The sequence below is a fragment of the Phaseolus vulgaris genome, chromosome 4 (genome assembly GCF_000499845.2).
Source record: "Phaseolus vulgaris cultivar G19833 chromosome 4, P. vulgaris v2.0, whole genome shotgun sequence".
Classification (NCBI taxonomy): domain Eukaryota; kingdom Viridiplantae; phylum Streptophyta; class Magnoliopsida; order Fabales; family Fabaceae; genus Phaseolus; species Phaseolus vulgaris.
Window position 1 is genome coordinate 15693197 of NC_023756.2, and position 20002 is coordinate 15713198.

The window sequence follows — 20002 nt, forward strand, 5'->3', positions numbered from 1 at the left end:
TTACAAATTCATTTTTTTAAATAATTACTTTTAAAATTCAAATAACTACTCTAAATAAAATTAATTCACGTTTAAGGTTTATAATAATATATGTAATGATTAAATATATATTTTGTATGATGTTTTTATACAATCATGATTTTTTTTTTATATAGAAGTTCATTTGAAAGTTTATTTTATTGGGTCGAACTTCACAATAACAAACAAATAAAAGTAAACTATCAAATTTTTTTGTTATTTATTGTTAATTTACGTATAATAATTTTTTGTTTTCTCTAACAATATACAAGAGAACTCATTATCTCTAATTCATTATTTTCCTCTTACATAATTGTTATAAATTAGTTAAATTAGTGCTTTCGTTTCTAGGACACGTGTGAATAGAATTATATAGTAAAATTTATAATAACATTTATAAATCTACCTTATATATTAATTTAGTTAAATTATAATTATTAAAATTTATAATAAATATTTATAATAAAGTTAACACAACTAACTTTTAAAAATATTTTAAAAATCAGAAGCGAGAGCATGTTTTTCTGCTTGTAATATTTTTTATCAGCGTTTTTTCGCTAGTTAATACATAAGGCGTATACTCTAATTAAAGTTTAATTAAGAAACAGCTGGGATGTAGTTCTAAGGTTAATGCTAAAGTACGATGAAACAATTGTTTGCCATACAGTTTTTTAGACTTTGGAAATTATGAATTGTGTTTCTAAATTATTTTTTCCTTTTATTTTCATTTAATTTGTGTTATAAATTTGAATTATTAGGAAGAATTAATCGTAAGTAACGGTAAATTGGATTTAATTAACAACAAATTAGCTTCAAAAAAATTTATAAGTTTCATTGTATTTCTTTTTCTCACCAAGTGCTTAATTTGTTAACAGTAAAATACATTTGAATAGTACAATCCTCAAGTTTTTTGGACAAATTTCATTTTCTTCTTTTCAAATATCTAAAATGCTTAATCTTTCTAACCCATAAAATGGATTCAAATATAAATAGTTTATGTCTAAAATTCTTAATTTTCTATCCCATAAATTGGTTTTGATTAGGACAGTCAATATCTTAAGGTCTTGGGACCAATTTCATTTTCAAGTGTCTACCATATGCTTAATTTTTCTAACCCATAAAATGGATTCAAATACAACAATCAATAGTTTAAGGTCTTTCTGGACCATAGTTTCATGTTTTCTCTTTTCAATGTGTTTCATTTTCTAACCCATAAAATGAATTTGATTAGGACAATGAACAATGTGAGGTCTTTGAACTGGTTTCATTCTCCCTGTTTCCAAGTTTCCAATGTGCTTATATTTTAACCCTTAAAATGATTCGATCAGAACAATCAATATCTTAATTTGAACTACATTTATTTTTTCCTTTTTAAATGTCTTATTGTTTAATTTTATAAGCTATTGATTAGGAAAATCAAGAACTTAAGATTTTTGGACTAATTTTATTTTTCCCATAATGTAAATAATTTGTAACCTGTAAAAAAACTAGGACAATCAACTGCTTGTTGTAAAAAATAAATAAAAATAGTTAATGTAAAATTAACATATTTGTATATGTGTATATCACATTTGCAAAATAATAATTATTTATTTCAATTTTATATTTATAACATCATGCTTATTTAATTTTAATGATATTCAAATTTTGTTAAATTTTCTTTCTTCACTTGTACTGGCTAGGAGTGTTCGGGACCTCGGTCCAAGCATTTAGGTATGATTGGTTTGGTTGTGCGAGTTATGTCTAGCTCGACCTGGATCGAGTATGGGCCCAAAAGTGTGTTACAAGGTCAATCCAGGTTTACTAGTAAGTTTACGTAGAAAAGATAATTAAAAATTACAGAATAAATAATTGAATTGGTTGAAGAATATTTAAAAACAGGTATAACCGAATTGGTTGAAAAATAAAATATTATTAAATGCAAGAAAAGGCTGTTAAGAATGTTTGTACCCAAAAGTAGCAGGTACACAGTGAACACATTATTGTTGAATATTATACTCTAGATGTTGAGATTATATTCTCGTTGATGAAAATGGTTGAAGGAATGTCTATAAAAGGGGGTTTGAGACCCCGAGTAAATGTACACTTTTCTGAATTCTCTAGACATAAACAATTTTTAGTTTGAATGCTCTCACTGACTTGTGTGATCAACAGGTTGAGCTCCCTTTGTCCAAGTGGAGCAGTATCTCGAAGCACTAATAGGAGACAGGTCATAAGTGGTGCTCGCCCATTCAATCCAACTGAGGTCAACCGACAAGAACAATTGGCGCCCGCCGTGGGGCCCGATAAAACTTGATCCCACCCATATTCGCAACTGAGCAATCAGCATAATGAGAAACACGAGGCAAGTATTGTTGGGATCTAAAGGATGTGAGGCCCTTGCCTTGCAAAAAATCAAGGAGGCCATGAGGGCTCTCTAGGAGGCAAACGAAGAATATCGACGAGAGCATAAACAAATTCGAAAAGAAGTGAGGGTAGAGCAAGAGAGGCTACGAGCGGAGGCCTAAGCTGATGCGAGTTCATTTTTAGATGGTTCCATTTTATGGTGACACTTTACTTAGAGTTGAGATTTTAGCAATTTATGGTGAAAACCTAAGGAAGATTTCCACTGGACACGAACTTAACCAAAAGGTTAAGTAAGTGTGAAGGTTCACTTCACAAAGGAAAATATAAAAATCAATACAAAGTGATAGATGGAATGCAATGAAGAATGGAAATTGCAATAAGGTAAACATCAATGGTGGTCATGGACGAACCAAATGAAGATCCATAAGCATATAAAAAAAGCAAAACAAAGACATATATGAAATGGAAATGAATTAAAAAGAGTGGAAGAAGAGTAGCTTATGGAGTGGTTGGGAGAGGGATTCACGCCACTTGGGGTGTGGTAGCCACCAAGATGAGTGAAGGGGCGCCACTTGAGAGTCTCACACCACTCAAGATAAGACCTAGCTAAGAGGATTCAAACCTCACACACTTCTCACACAATTTGTGTAGAGTAACTTTTCTCTTCAAAATTAACATGTCAAATACAATGAGGTAGGCCTCTTATTTATAGGTGAAGGAGCCTTGGAGAACAAGAATGAAGGGTAGGATGGGAATGACCACATAAAGGTGCGGCTAGGTCATTGACCAAGTCAATGCCGCACCTATAAGCTACATGTTATAGAAAGTAGGTCAATCCTACCCTAAAAGGCCATGTGATAAGCACACTCCCCCTATAATGCTAAAGACACCCTATTCTACTGAAATTATAAATAATGACATCAACTGATGCTGAGCACCCAAGGCCTATGCTCTACTCCTCAAGATCTTTTGGGGTAAGCTAGGTGTTGAGGTAAACACTTGGCCTAGCAGCTTCAAGGTGTCATGACAAAGGTGGTTTTCGTCATGGACCATTAACCTATCTTTGTCTTTGTTGGGGAGAAAGAAAGCTTTGCCATAGGTTGGGACGTTAATGTCGGGGTCCTAGAGGCTTTTCCCCCGTGAGCTTTCAGCCTCGCACTCTTGGATAGTAATGATTTCCTGATGTGGAGCTGGGCCATCTAGTTGGAGTTCTCGACACACGGGGGGAGCTGTCTCTCGCCTTTTACTCTTGAAAACAAGGCTCGAGTTAGTTTGTTTGTCCTGATCAGATTGGACTGGAGCAACCTCGACAGGGGCCCTTCCTCTTTTGCGTCAATGAGTCCTTGCTCATGCTGGTGGCCGCTATCATTTTTCTGATGTGCTCAGCCATCTCGGTCTTGCTAATATTGGACAACCTTCTCTCTGCAAAGAAAATAAGTAAATGTTAATGACAATGATATAGATGTCTTTATCAAGGGTAGGAAACGAGGAGCACGGTGTAGGCTTTCAAGGCACCAGGGAGGTATTCTTTGATCAATAGAAAGGAGGTGTCAAAAAATACTTTCAAGCTCGTTAGAAACTCGCAGATCCTAGATCTTTTTGTGACAGATTTTACAAGCGTCGAGCACTCTGGAATCTAGGTTCAAGGGTCCAATACAAGGGAAATTCATCCAGTAGGGTCGGATCTCCTGTTGAAGCTCGGATTTTAGAAATTTACCTTTAAAATTTTTGTATGACGACTGGAAGGGGGTAAGCAAACCTCTTCCAGGGTCACCGTTTAGGGAAACCCACAATTGACGGTAATACAATAAAACTTCCATAATCGGCAAAATGCCGAGATATGAACACAAGATAATGAAAGCACGGATAAATGTCCAACTATTTGGGTGTAGCTGGGAAATGACTAATTTAAGCTCGGTTAATAGCTCTTTCTCAAATATATAGAGGTAAACGAATGAGGACCTTCTTGAAAAAAGTGGCATCAAAAAAGCAAAATGGACCGTTAGGGTCCGACGACTCGTCACAACAAACGGGCTCACCTTCCTTACACTCTACTGTCTTAACGAACCCCTTATGTTTTTTTACTTAAAACACACTCATTTTCCCTTAACTCTCTAATACGCAAGTGGGTGGTATAATAGGAGGTTTCTTTTAAGAGATCTTTTTTAACACAGGGGTACATGGAACTATAATTCATCGCTGATATAATTAAAGCATAAACACAAACAAAATACGAGCACTTTTCAGGCTAGGTAGAATAAGCAAATCGAAACAAGATAACATGCATTTAATTTCAATACAATTAGCAAGCTAAGTAATGACTTTCAATGGAGATTAGTAGAAAAGGAATATCTGGTGTGATGGTGATGTGTGGGGGCGTGACGGTGAAAGAAGAAGTGTTAAAAGAAGGATTTAAGAGCAAGAGAGTTATGGGGAGCGAAAGAGTTATGTAAGAAGTGTGACAAGGGAGAAGAAGAAATGGGTGTATATAATTTGGAAAAGGGAGATGAAGCGATAGCGTTTCCTCGTTATTGATGCAAACGCCACGTGGATGCTCCAAATTTAGTATGGTCAGACGTCTTGTCCGGAAATGGTTCGGCAATAACTCCCCACCTATCCTCTTTGGAAAATGTCATGTCAGCTGCCAGTGCTGGAAAGCCTCTTCGTCTAGTCTAGCTCGGCTTGAGCCTAGGGGGCTTGTGTACTGGTCAGGAGCGCTCGGGACCTCGGTCCAAGCATTTAGGTATGGTCGGATCGGTTGTGCTAGTTATGCCTAGCTCGACCTAGGCTGAGTATGGGCCCAAATGTGTGTTTGAGGTCAACCCAGGTTTTCTAGTAAGTTTACATATAAAAGATAATTAAAGATAACAGGAGAAATAATTGAATTGGTTGAGGAATATTATTAAATACAAGGATAACTGAAATGGTTGAAGAATATTATTAAATGCAAGTAAAAGCTGTTAAGAATGTTTGTACCCAAAAGTAACAGGTACACGGTGAACAATTATTGTTGAATGTTATACTCTAGATGTTGAGATTATATTCTCGTTGATGAAAATTGTTGAATGAATGTCTATAAAAGGGAGTTTGAGACCCCGAACAAAGGTACGCTTTTCTGAATACTCTAGACTGAAACAATTTTTAGTTTGAATGTTCTCACTGACTTGATCGTCGAAGTGTGATCAACAGGTAGAGCCCCCTTTGTCCCAGTGAAAAAGTATCTCGAAACACCAATAGGACACAGGTCAGAAGTGGAGCTCGCCCATTCAATCCAACTGAGGTCAACCGACGAGAACATCACTCATTTTTATTTATTTTTAAATACTCATTTTACCTACTACTTTCTTTACTCAATTATTTTTACTTTTATTTTATTTCATTTTTAACCTTTTCAAATTTCTTTTTAATGATTTTAATGTTAGAACTTCTTATTTAACTATATATATAAAAAATAATGGTCCATAAATTCACTTTTTAACACTTTAATCAATTTAATAATTAAATCATTTTAATTACATTTAATTAACTTAACTTTGTCATCAATAAAAAATTAAAATGGTACCTCCTAAAAAAATTATTAAAAAATAACATTTATAAAAAAATTTGCAAAAAAACAAATAGTAATCATGCGTTAGCCAAGTCAATGCAAGTCATAAATAAAATTTTCTTTTCCCTTGTTAACGTCGACAATACCCACACTACTCTTAATCTATGGCAGCTCACCCACGAAGAAAAACAATTAAGAAACATCAAAAAAAAAAAACAAATAATACTTATGCATTGAACTAGCGGACGTAGATGGTAAAACAAAAGAATAATTTTCCCACTGAACGTGGGTCAAGAAGTGCACACTACGTTTTCCAAATAGTTAAAAAAAAAAATATTAATTGTGTTGCATGAGCCAACGTAGTGCATTTTATTTTAAATTTTTGTTTTTGTTAGCACCCTACGCTAGTTCTTTTTCATTTGTCTAATGTGAACTTGACAGATGCTATTTTTTTTTTCCAACACTTATCTATGATAGCTAATTCGTATTTTTCTTTCAGTGAAAAACCCACCACCATATAAATAAATGTTGACATATAATTTTTTAAACTTTGGAATGAGTTGTGTTTCTAAATTATTTTTTTCTTTTCTTTTCATTGAATTTGTGTGATAAATTTGAATTATTAGGACAAATTGACAGTAAGTGTTGGAAATCACTCCTTAACTAATGGAAGGCTATAACCAATGAATCTTGATAATTGATCTATTAAATATATTTAATGATGGACATTCCAATGTTTTGAAATTATATCTTTCTTGGAGGCTATGAAGTTTAAACTTTGAAGATTGTCTTTTTAAGGTACCTTGAGAATGAGACAGTCATTAATTATCTATTATCTCTCTTTATGGAAAAGCATATATCTTTTTCTCTATATAAAGGGAACTTGTGAGAAAGAGACAAGAAGGGCAACAAAAGGAGTAATTGAGAGAATTGATATCCAGGTGAGATTAGAAATTAATTCTAGTTAGAGGTTAGAGAGACATTGTATTTCATAATTGTTGGGTGAGATTAAGTGTTACCCTCATATAGTGAGAGAAATAAATATTGTAATCATACTTTCATATTATAGACATTTTCTGGACTAGGTTCCGTAAGTTTTTACTTCTTAAAGTTGAGGAGGTTTTCCCACATCATTATTCTATTTTGCTCTAATTTCTTTTGTCTGATTATTGCTTTCGCAAGTGCTTATTTTGTATCTACAAAAGAGAATTAGTTATGATTTTTTCAACTGTAATTACCAATTTGATTTAATTAACAACAAATTAGCTTTAAAATTTTGGATAAGTTTCATTCTTGATCTTTTTCGCAGTGTTTAATTACATAATAGTTAAATATATTCGAATAGTACAATCCTCAAAGTTCTTTGGAAAAAATTCATTTTCTTCTTTTCAATATCAAATATGCTTAATCTTTCTAACCATTAAATGCATTCAAATATAACAATTAATAGTTTAAGGACTTTTTGGACTAGTCTCACTCTATTCTTTGAAATGTCTAACATGCTTAATTTTTCTATCCCATAAATTGGATTTGATTAGGACATATCTTAAGGTCTTTCGACCAATTTCATTTTCAAGTGTCTAACAGGCTTCATTTTTCTAACCTTTCAAATGGATTCAAATACAAAAATTAATAGTTTAAGGTTATTTTGAAAATAAATGATGCCACCGAGTAAAAGAGAAAAAAAACTTAATCATTTGCAATATACTACTATTGTTTACTCTCCTCTTTCTTCAGATGATCTGAAATCAGAAAAACTATAATGAGTGCTTATTTTCTCAAAACATTTTATGTTCTTTTCGTCCTTTCTTTGCTTACCTCAGGACTTACTGTGACATTCAACAATTCAAGCGAAAGTGGTGAAACAAAGTGCATAGAGAGGGAGAGGCAAGCACTCCTCAGCTTCAAACAAGGCCTCATAGATGACTTTGGCATGCTGTCAACTTGGACCGACCATCACAACAATACAGATTGCTGCAAATGGAAAGGCATTCACTGCAACCATCAAACTGGTCACATACAGCTACTTGATCTTCATGGAAAATATGGCCACACACAGTATTTGAGAGATGCAGTCAATCTCACTTCATTGATTCACTTACCATATATGCAACATTTGGATCTCAGCAATAATTATTTTGTATTCAGTTACATCCCAGAGTTCATAGGCTCCTTCACTAACTTGAGATATCTCGATCTCTCCAATTCTTATTTTGCGGGCAGGATTCCTTCTGCACTTGGAAATCTCTCACAACTACACTATCTGGATCTTGGGGATAATTTTCTTTGGGGAGAAATACCTATTCAGATAGGGAATCTCAAACACTTACACTATCTCGATCTGGGAGGAATTTTTCTTTCCGGAAAAATCCCATGTCATATTGGGAATCTCAGAAAGCTACAACATCTCAGTCTTGGAAGTGACACTTTTGTATACAGAAGACATCTGGAAAATTATGTTTCAAATTCCCTTTCTGGAGCAATCCCTTTTCGCATAGGGAATCTTCCATTCTTGCATACTCTTCGGCTGGGTGGCAATTTTGATATAAAAGCTAAGGATGCGGAGTGGCTGTCTACTCTCCATTCCTTAACAATTCTTGAGCTGAGTTCATTGCATACTCTTAGTTCCTCTCACCACTGGCTACAAAGTATCACTAAAATCATTCCAAACTTAACAGAGCTGAGCCTAGTTGATTGTCATCTTTCGGATAATGATATTCAACATTTGTTCCATTCTCACTCTTCCAACAATTCCATTTCTCTTACCAACCTAGATCTCTCTTCTAATATTTTGACATCATCAACACTTCAACTCTTGTTTAACTTTAGCCTTCATCTTCAAGAGCTTTACATTTCTGACAATAACATAGTTTTGTCACCTAATCTATATCCAAGTTTCCCGTCTCTTAAGATCCTCGACCTCTCTCATAATAATCTAGCATCATCAATGTTTGTACGGAATTTTAATATCAGCTCCAAACTGCAAGAGCTTCATCTTGTAAACTGCAGTATTATAGATAGAAGTTTCCTGATTTCATCTAGTTCTACAATGAATCCTTTGTCTTTTCTTCTCTACCTTAATCTCTCTCATAACTTGTTAAAATCATGCTCTATATTTCATTGGCTTTCTAACTTCACTGCCAATCTTCGTACCCTTCCCCTTCATTATAATTTTTTGGAAGGTCCTATTCCAGATGAATTTGGGAAAGCGATGCACTCTCTTCAATATCTTTCTCTCTCTGATAACAAACTAGAAGGCAAGGTTCCGTCTTTGTTTGGGAGCATGTGCAGATTACAGATATTAGACCTCTCGAATAATAAGTTGAATGGCACATTTCCGAGCTTCATTCAAAATTCTTCATGGTGCAGCAGACACATATTTCGGGCATTGAACTTATCTTATAACCAAATTACTGGCAAAATACCTGAGAGCATCAGATTGCTATCTGGACTGGAGGTTTTATCGTTGGAGCGGAACTCTTTTGAGGGTGATGTCACTGAATCTCATTTTTCTAATTTTTCCAAATTATATTACTTATACTTGTCACACAACTCTCTGTCCCTAAAATTTTTCTCTGGTTGGGTTCCTCCTTTTCGATTAAGTTACTTGGGTCTTGCATCTTGCAAACTAGGACCGAGTTTTCCTAGTTGGCTACAAACTCAAAATTACTTAATCGAATTAGATTTATCTGATAATGAGCTGAATGATTTCGTACCGGAATGGTTTTGGAACAAGTTGCAAATTATGAACAAGTTGAATATGTCTCACAATAATCTTATTGGTTCAATTCCAGACATGACATTGAAGCTTTCTTACAGACCGTCCATAAATTTAAATTCAAATAGATTTGAAGGAACAGTTCCATTCTTTTTTCTACAAGCCTCAGAGCTGTTACTCTCTGCAAATAAATTTTCAGATTTCTTATGTGGAAACGTCACAGCTTCTGCACCTTTGGCCACTTTAGATTTATCATATAATCAAATAAAGGGGAAACTTCCAGATTGCTGGAAATCTGTAAATCGATTATTGTATCTTGATTTAAGTAGCAATCAATTTTCAGGAAAGATTCCTATCTCCATGGGAGCCCTTGTTAAATTGGAAGCTTTGGTTTTACTAAACAATAGTTTAATGGGCGAATTGCCTTCCTTTTTGAGGAATTTCAACAATTTAATTATGTTGGATGTGAGTGAGAATATGTTGTCCGGTCCAATACCATCATGGATTGGAGAAAGCATGCAGCAATTAATAATCTTGATCATGCGAGGGAATCACTTCTCTGGAAATCTTCCCCTTCAACTATGCTATTTGAAGCGTATTCAATTGTTGGATCTTTCAAGGAATAAGTTATCACAAGGAATTCCAACTTGCTTAAGCAATTTTACTGCATTATCTGAAAATAGCATCAACGGAGCTGAAATGGAAAGTCGTGTGCATTGGTTCAATGGTACTTACTCTGATATTTATCATCTTTCATGTGACAGTTATTATACGCTTCGAATAACATGGATGTGGAAAGGTGTAGAACGCAGCTTCACACATCCTGAATTGATTCTAAAGAACATTGATCTCTCAAGTAACAGTTTAAGTGGTGAAATGCCAAAAGAGATTACATACCTGCTGGGGTTAGTTTCTTTGAATTTATCAAGAAACAATTTGAGTGGTCAAATTCCTTGCGAGATTGGAAATTTAAGTTCATTGGACTTCCTTGACCTATCAAGAAATCATTTCTCTGGACAAATTCCTTCTACTCTTTCCAATATCTATCGTCTTTCCATGTTAGACTTATCAAACAACAATCTCATTGGAAGAATTCCATGGGGAAGTCAGTTGCAAACCTTTGATGCCTCTAGTTTTGAAGGAAATAGTGATCTTTGTGGGAAACCGCTTGAAAAAAGTTGTCCTGAAGACGAGACAGTGATAAAGTTTGAAGGACTAGAAGTCCATGATGAAGATGATAATTCAGTTTTCTACGGAGCATTATACATGAGCTTGGGGCTAGGTTTCTTCACAGGCTTTTGGGGCTTATTAGGGCCATTACTACTTTGGCAACCATGGAGAATTGCTTATGTAAGGTTCTTGAACAGACTTATAGAGTATCTACTTCTAATGGTTGCAGTGAACAGAACAAAATGTCAAAGGTGGCTGAAAGATTAGCAGGTACATGATTTGATGGAGATCAAGCCCAAGAGAACATGGAGGCCACTCATCAAGCTCAAGAAGAGGTGGAGGCACAAATGGAGGATGCCCATGGAGGTCAAAGTCCACCTCAAAGGATTACAAGAAGCATGTTCAAAGCCTTGGGAGCAAGAGGACATTTATTTTCTCTTTTTGTAGTGTCTTTAGTTGAAGGTGCTTAGAGGGAAACCTTAGAAACCTCTTTTGTTATAGCATCTTTTAGGTTTTAAATAGGACCTTTAGGGGGGTGTATTAGTAGATAGGTGTAGGTGTAGTTTTTGGGAGGTGTCATAGTAGAAAAAGGTCACACCTCCCATGTGACTTGTTTTTGGTGGGAATTTCAAATGAGTTTATTTGAAATTTCCCACCTATTTTTCAGCACCTTAGGCTATAAATAGAGGTGTTTCCTTTGTAAAATTCAGATTTGAATTTTATCTAAAGAAACTATACTCAAAATTGGAGTGAGCATTTGGAGAGCTTTGAGCTTCTTCTCTAGTCTTATCTTGAAGGACCATGGTTTCCTCAAGTGGCGGCTTCCACACTCATCTAGGAGCATCCATACTTCTAGTGGCGTGATCATCCAACCTATCTTCCATCTTCATGAGCATTCTCTTCTCCTTCCTTTCTTCTTCTTCAATTTGTTCATGTAGCTTTGAGTTTTGAGTTGTAGTTGTTTCGGTTCCTTTAATTTTCCAGCACCTATTTTCTGTTTGCTTCTTAATTTCTGTTCGGTACTTTTGTTTTAAGTTCAATTCTGTTCGGTTTCTTCTTTTCCTTCTCCTTTGTTGATTCAATTTGACAATATTTGGTTCATCCAAATGAGTTTGGGATTTCGTACTTGTTATTGGTGAGTTCTTGATTTTAGAACCATGATCCAACTTCTAAGAAAGTGCCTCTATATTTTCCAGCTCAAGGTGATTCCTCAAAGTGTCAAGAATCTTGTTCTATGTGGCTATTGGAATCACATCATGTGGTATCATGAGTCTTAGGTTCATTCTTGTTTAATTGTTGAGTTGTGTGCACTTTATTTCAAGAGCTCTTTAATTTTTCTTGCAATTTAAGTTTCTGTTTTAGAATTTTAATTGAGTATTCTTGCTGTTTTTCTTTTGCTCCAAGTGTTTGTGGAAAGGTTTATGGCACTCATAATTCTTATGAGTATGGTTGCTCTTTTGGAATGGCATTATCCTTCCTAGAGTTTACCTTAAGCTTCCTTCCACTTGTTACAATTTGTGTTGTGTCTTTTAATTTTTGAATCTTGTTAAGTTTTGTCTTAGTCATGTTATTCCATATATGTCATTACTTCTAGTAGTACTTTTATTGTTTTGATTGTTTCTTGCTTTGGTGTCATATATTTTTTCTGAATTGATGTTGATCCTTTGAGCATTTTCTTTTTAGCATTGAGTTCATACTTGTATTCTAGACCTATACAAGTTCCAATACATCATTTTCTATTATGTCTTTGCTAGTTCATCATCCTGTTTTTTTATTCCTATTAGGATTCCTCTGTTTCTGAAAAAAAGTGCTTACTGTTTTTCCTTATTGCAATTGATTTACGTACTGTAAAATTCTGAAATTCTGGATTTGAGATATTGAAAGTGTTAGAAAAGAATAGAAAAAAGAATCATTCAAAAATATGAAGTACACAAAAAATGATAAATAAAATAAAAAAAGTGTACATTCCTGCCGAAAAAAATACGGTAATCTGGCAGTGATTTTAAAAAATTTATTTCTCTCAATTGGCTTACTGTTTTTAATTGATTCCAGTGCCATTTTTGAGTTAACATCTTGAAGTTTCTGTGGTATAAATTTCATAATCCAGTTCGCTCTACAACGTTCCAGTTAAATCAGTGAATATCAAACACAGTTTGCATTAAAAAAAAATTTCCAGTAGCTAAATTTTTTTTGTTTTCTTCATCTACTCTAGTGCTTTTCCTTAGGTATTCTTTTGTGTGCCTACTTTTCTCATTGAGTTCTTTATTTTCTTGATTGTCTTTCATTCTTACTCTTTGAGTTTGTCTTACACATAGTTTTCCTTTTGCAATTACCTTTCCTTGCTTATACCTTTTCTTGTTTGTCTTTATTGTTTCATTGGTTTTGTGGTGGTTTGCTCTTAAGATTGGTGTGCTTGCTTTGACATATTTCATTTGAGGATTCCAAGGCCTCAAGATCAGATTGGTGCAAGAACATTATTTCTTTGAGAGTGATATCTTTTCAGCCTTAAATTCACTTCGGCAGTTTCAATTGGAAAGCTCACTGTTTTTGCTAATTTTTAACTTGTTTGCTGTTTTGTGTGTTTGCTGTTTTTTAATTACAAATGGCTGGATCTTCAAGTGATGCATCCTCCAAGCAGAATTCTCCTTCCAAAGCTTCAATTCTTGGTGAATTACATGAAGCTCAAAGAACAATTAGAAGGTTGGAAGAGAAATTGCAAAAGATGGAGGTCAAACAAACTAGACCATCTCCTTCTATCCATGATGGACATCATTCTCATAGACCATCTTCAAGAGCTTCTTCAAATGATGTTGGCCGTGAAGATGAGCATAGGAGAAGGAGACCTCCACCCCAAGTCCATGGACAAAGACATCATCACCAAGGGGAAAGAATTCACTACGGCAATGGCTTCTACCATGATGCAAAGTCCAAGCTTCCTTCGGTCAAACTACCTTGTTTTAATGGTTCTAGTGATCCAAATGTGTATTTAGATTGGGAGGCTAAGTGTGAACAAATTTTTGAGATCCATGAGATCCAAGATGAGCATAAGCTCAAGCTAGCCACCCTAGAGTTTAGTGATTATGCCATGAAATGGTGGCATGGGATTGTAAAGGACATTATCTATCACAAGGGTCCTCCCGTGGACTCTTGGAACTCTTTAAAGGATCATATGCGCGCTAGGTTTGTGCCCCCACATTTTAGGAAAGACCTCATGTTGAGACTCCAACGGTTTCAACAAGGCACGCTAAATGTGGATGAATATTATAAGGAGCTTGAGACGCTTGTGCTTAAAATTGAATTAGAAGAAAGTGAAGAAGCCATGGTTGCTAGGTTTGTGAGTGGTCTTAGGAAGGATATCCAAGACATTGTTGAGTTACAAGAGTATTCATCATTGGGCTCTTTAGTTCATCTTGCAATGAAGGTGGAAGCCCAACTTGCTAAGAAAAACTCTTTTAAAAATGCTTCCAATAATGGATACTACTCCAAGTCTTGGAGAAACAAAACTTCTTTTTCAAAACATCCTTCCAAAGATTCTTCTTTCAAACCCAAGGAATCTAAGCCATCAACATCTAGACCTAAGTCTCCCACTAGCACATCTAACACTAAATGCTTTAAATGTATGGGTTATGGTCATATTGCTGCAAATTGTCCTTCAAAACGAAGTATGTACATGCATGAGGGCATTGTAGTTAGTGAGCATGATTCAGATTCTTCAAAGCATTCATTGCATTCTCATGCATCTAGTGAGGAAGAGAGTGAATGTCCACTTGAAGGGGACTTGTTAGTTGTGAGAAGACTTCTTGGACAAGTTTCACAACCTTTTGATGAAAGTCAAAGGGAAAATATTTTCCATACAAGATGTCTTATTCAAAACAACATTTGTTCCTTGATAGTGGATGGGGGTAGTTGTGCAAATGTGGCTAGTACAAGAGTAGTAGATAAGCTTGGATTGCCTACTATCTCTCATACAAAGCCCTACAAATTACAATGGCTTAGTGAAGTAGGAGAAATAATTGTTAATAAACAAGTCCTCATCCATTTCTCCATTGGAAAATACAAAGATGAGGTATTATGTGATGTTGTGCCCATGGAAGCCACTCATGTTCTTTTGGGAAGGCCTTGGCAATTTGATAGAAAAGTTTTACATGATGGCTTTACCAACAAATTATCTTTTGAATTCCATGGTCACAAGGTTACTTTAAAATCTCTCTCTCCAAGAGAAGTCCATGAGGACCAAGTTATCATGAAGAAAAAGAGGGAGAGTGAAAAAGATAAAAAAGATAAAAAAGATAAGAGTTCTAAGCCTACACTCCTTGTGTCTAGGCGTGACATTGAAAGGGAAATAGTGGCTCATCATCCTCTTTTTTTAGCCATCCCTAGAACTCTTAGCATAGAAACACTTGTTGATAGTCCTCATTGCTTGGAAAATTTGGTAGAAGAGTTCAAAGATGTGTTTCAAGATCCTCCAAATGGCCTTCCACCTTTGAGAGGGATTGAGCACCAAATTGATTTGATACCGGGCTCTTCTTTACCAAATCGTCCCGCATATAGGACCAATCCAAGTGAAACCAAGGAAATTCGCCAACAAGTTGAGGCTTTGATTGGAAAAGGGTGGATGCAAGATAACATGAGTCCTTGTGCTATGCCTATCATCTTAGTGCCAAAAAAGGATGGCACATGGCGAATGTGTTCGGATTGTAGGGCCATAAATAACATAACCATTAAGTATAGGCATCCCATACCTAGATTAGATGATTTGTTGGATGAATTACATGGTTCAAAAATCTTTTCAAAGATTGATCTTAAAAGCGGCTACAATCAAATCCGTATCAAACCGGGTGATGAATGGAAGACGGCTTTTAAGACCAACTTTGGTTTATATGAGTGGTTAGTTATGCCTTTTGGTTTAACTAATGCACCAAGTACCTTCATGCGCCTCATGCATCATGTTCTTAGACCTTTCATTGGTAAGTTTGTTGTGGTTTACTTTGATGACATTCTCATTTATAGCTTATCTTTGAATGACCATAGGTTGCATGTTAGGCAAGTTTTGGAAACCCTTAGGAAGGAACATTTGTATGCTAACCTTGCTAAATGTATGTTTGCTCTTGATCATATAGAATTCCTAGGGTTTGTTGTGAGTTGTAAAGGGGTCCATGTGGACAAAACCAAGGTGGTGGCCATTCAAAAGTGGCCTACACCGAAATCTTTGAATGAGGTCCGAAGTTTTCATGGGCTTGCTTCTTTCTATAGAAGATTTGTCCCAAACTTTGGTACCATTGCCGCACCACTCAATGACATAGTGAAAAAGGATGTGGTCTTTCATTGGGGAGAAGCACAACAAAATGCTTTTGATACTTTGAAAGAAAAATTGACTAATGCTCCCATCTTGGCCCTTCCTAATTTCACTAAGACATTTGAGATTGAGTGTGATGCTTCAAGCATAGGTATTGGGGCTGTTCTCCTTCAAGAGGGCCACCCCATAGCCTATTTTAGTGAGAAATTGAAGGGAAGTCATCTCAACTATTCCACCTATGATAAGGAATTATATGCACTTGTTAGGGCTTTGTTTACTTGGCAACACTATCTTTTTCCCAAAGAGTTTGTGATACATAGTGATCATGAATCTCTTAAATATTTGAAAAGCCAAAACAAACTTAACAAGAGGCATGCTAAGTGGGTGGAATTCATTGAGCAATTTCCTTATGTGATCAAACACAAGCAAGGCAAAATAAATATTGTGGCGGATGCTCTTTCTAGAAGATACACCTTGCTAAATCTTTTAACCTCTCAATATCTTGGTTTTGATCACATTAAGGAACTTTATCATGATGACCTTGATTTTTCTCTCCTCTATCAAGAGTGTCTTAAGGGAGGACACAAAGATTTTTTTATTCAAGATGGCTTTCTTTTTAAAGGAAAACGTCTTTGTGTTCCCCAATGCTCTATTAGATTATCTCTTGTTAGAGAAGCTCATGAGGGGGGCTTAATGGGACATTTTGGGGTTGCTAAAACTTTGGATGTGTTGCATGAACATTTCTTTTGGCCTCATATGCATAAACATGTTCATAGTTTGTGTGATAAATGCATAGCTTGCCGCAAAGCTAAATCTAAAATGCATCCCCATGGTCTTTATACTCCTCTTCCTATCCCTTCAATGCCTTGGGTAGATATATCTATGGATTTCATCTTAGGCTTACCCAAGACATCAAAGGGAAAGGACTCCATTTTTGTGGTAGTGGATCGTTTTTCAAAAATGGCTCACTTTATTCCTTGCCACAAAGTGGATGATGCATGCCACATTGCAAACCTCTTCTTCCAAGAAGTGGTTCGCTTGCATGGGATTCCTAGGTCTATAGTGTCCGATAGAGATCCTAAGTTCTTGAGTCACTTTTGGAAGACCTTGTGGGGCAAGCTTGGAACTAAGCTTTTATTTTCTACCACTTGCCACCCACAAACCGATGGTCAAACCGAGGTGGTAAATAGAACTTTGGGACAACTATTGAGATGCTTTATTTCGGGGAATCCTAGAGTGTGGGAGAATTTACTACCCCATGTTGAGTTTGCATATAACCGAGTAGTAAATTCTACCACCTCCCATTCTCCTTTTGAGGTGGTCTATGGGTTTAATCCCCTAACACCTCTTGATCTTCTTCCTATTCCCCTTCTTGACGATGTCTTGTGCAAAGATGGGGATGAAAAGGCTTCTTTTGTGAAAACTTTGCATAAAGACATCAAGAAGAGAATTGAGAAGAAGGTTGGCAAGTATGCTGAACTTGCCAATAAGAGGAGAAAAGCATTGTTGTTTGATGAGGGCGATTGGGTTTGGCTTCACTTGAGGAAGGATCGTTTTCCTACTCAAAGGAAGTCCAAACTAATGCCTCGAGGGGATGGACCTTTCCAAGTCCTCAAGAGGATTAATGACAATGCTTATGAGTTAGATATGCCTGATACATTCTTAGGTAGTCATACTTTTAATGTCAGCGATCTAACTCCTTTTTCTGTAGGTCTCCAGAATTCGTGGTCGAATTCTCTCCAACTCGGGGAGTATGATGGAGATCAAGCCCAAGAGAACATGGAGGCCACTCATCAAGCTCAAGAAGAGGTGGAGGCACAAATGGAGGATGCCCATGGAGGTCAAAGTCCACCTCAAAGGATTACAAGAAGCATGTTCAAAGCCTTGGGAGCAAGAGGACATTTATTTTCTCTTTTTGTAGTGTCTTTAGTTGAAGGTGCTTAGAGGGAAACCTTAGAAACCTCTTTTGTTATAGCATCTTTTAGGTTTTAAATAGGACCTTTAGGGGGGTGTATTAGTAGATAGGTGTAGGTGTAGTTTTTGGGAGGTGTCATAGTAGAAAAAGGTCACACCTCCCATGTGACTTGTTTTTGGTGGGAATTTCAAATGAGTTTATTTGAAATTTCCCACCTATTTTTCAGCACCTTAGGCTATAAATAGAGGTGCTTCCTTTGTAAAATTCAGATTTGAATTTTATCTAAAGAAACTATACTCAAAATTGGAGTGAGCATTTGGAGAGCTTTGAGCTTCTTCTCTAGTCTTATCTTGAAGGACCATGGTTTCCTCAAGTGGCGGCTTCCACACTCATCTAGGAGCATCCATACTTCTAGTGGCGTGATCATCCAACCTATCTTCCATCTTCATGAGCATTCTCTTCTCCTTCCTTTCTTCTTCTTCAATTTGTTCATGTAGCTTTGAGTTTTGAGTTGTAGTTGTTTCGGTTCCTTTAATTTTCCAGCACCTATTTTCTGTTTGCTTCTTAATTTCTGTTCGGTACTTTTGTTTTAAGTTCAATTCTGTTCGGTTTCTTCTTTTCCTTCTCCTTTGTTGATTCAATTTGACAATATTTGGTTCATCCAAATGAGTTTGGGATTTCGTACTTGTTATTGGTGAGTTCTTGATTTTAGAACCATGATCCAACTTCTAAGAAAGTGCCTCTATATTTTCCAGCTCAAGGTGATTCCTCAAAGTGTCAAGAATCTTGTTCTATGTGGCTATTGGAATCACATCATGATTCTAATAACTTCTCTTTGAATCTCATAATATTTATATCTCTGCTTCAGTTACGTAAATTTGTAACTAGTTTTTTATTGGATTGGAAAATGTCTTTCTAAAAACAAATGTATTTACTTGCTTGGCAGGAATGTAATTGTTAGAATTTAATTATTCAATTCTTTATCCTTTCTAATAGTAGCACCAAAAAAGTACTTCCATTAATTATATGTATATATCTCGTACTTGTATTTCTCTCCCTCAGCAATGATTGGTTTTCATCAATTTAATTGGCATTGATTATATCCTAATGCTCCAACTCATGGCTTTACGAATGGTAGTTCCTTTTGCAAGAAATGATTTTTTTGTTGCTGTAAAGAAGTTATTGATAGTATGCTCTGTGTTGATAATTTTTCGTGTTTTCAAATGAATTCTACATAGACATTTCAAAACTCTGCTTACATGTTATAGTCTTTTTTATAATGCAATGGCTGGCTAGATATTAAATTTTTTTCCATCATTAGCAATGCCTGTCATATGAATTTTAGCACAAAATTTGCAGTTTATAGCCATTTGCTTGAAGACTCCATTCTGAGATGAAAGCAGTATGGATTGCTGGGAGGATAAGATTTGAAGGATTGAAGTTTGTGATGTAAAGCTTAATGAAATATGGAAGTTGAGTTTTAAAGTAATGACCTGCGAAATCACTGATAAAGCTTAATGATGTGTGTAATTGTATAATCTATTTGTAATTTTATTTTGAAGCCAAGACTATGAATGTTTAAAAGAGAAGCGATTTTGACAAGTGCGTCGGTTTACAATCTCATTTTTCTATCCAAACTTTTTTTTTTTTTCAGCAAATGATGAAAACATTCTTCAATCATTATGTGATCAATTCCTACCACATCACCAGATATATGCTGGCGCATATTGTCCAGATATTATTTCCTATTTAAAATGTGAAGCTTTTGCATTTCAATTTTGAAAAGTAGGCTTTCAAGTAGCTTGCTACATTCAGATTGCCCATCCAAATTTGTATATGTAAGGAAGAAAGTGAGATATCCCACTAATTTGAAATTTCTTAGTTAATTACAACATATTATACTTGTAATCCACTAAAGGGACGGATGGATTTGAGGGTTTGAACCTTGTGTTGATCAAGGTCTTTTGAAGAGTAACACCTTAATAGTAGATT

At 35.5% G+C, this 20002-nt stretch overlaps 1 protein-coding gene across 1 annotated transcript; it reads left to right on the forward strand.

Annotated features, from left to right (window-relative positions):
* Window positions 1-7668: 7668 nt before the first annotated feature.
* LOC137837359 (receptor-like protein EIX2) lies at window positions 7669-19633 on the forward strand. The gene is made up of 2 exons (XM_068646337.1): window positions 7669-11069; window positions 19370-19633. The coding sequence occupies exon 1, from the start codon at window positions 7674-7676 to the stop codon at window positions 11064-11066; it is 3393 nt and encodes a 1130-aa protein (XP_068502438.1). The 5' UTR covers window positions 7669-7673; the 3' UTR covers window positions 11067-11069; window positions 19370-19633.
* Window positions 19634-20002: the final 369 nt, after the last annotated feature.

Excerpts from the sequence above, each read along its gene's own strand:
- LOC137837359 (XM_068646337.1), top strand. The coding sequence starts at position 7,674 with ATGAGTGCTTATTTTCTCAAAACATTTTATGTTCTTTTCGTCCTTTCT.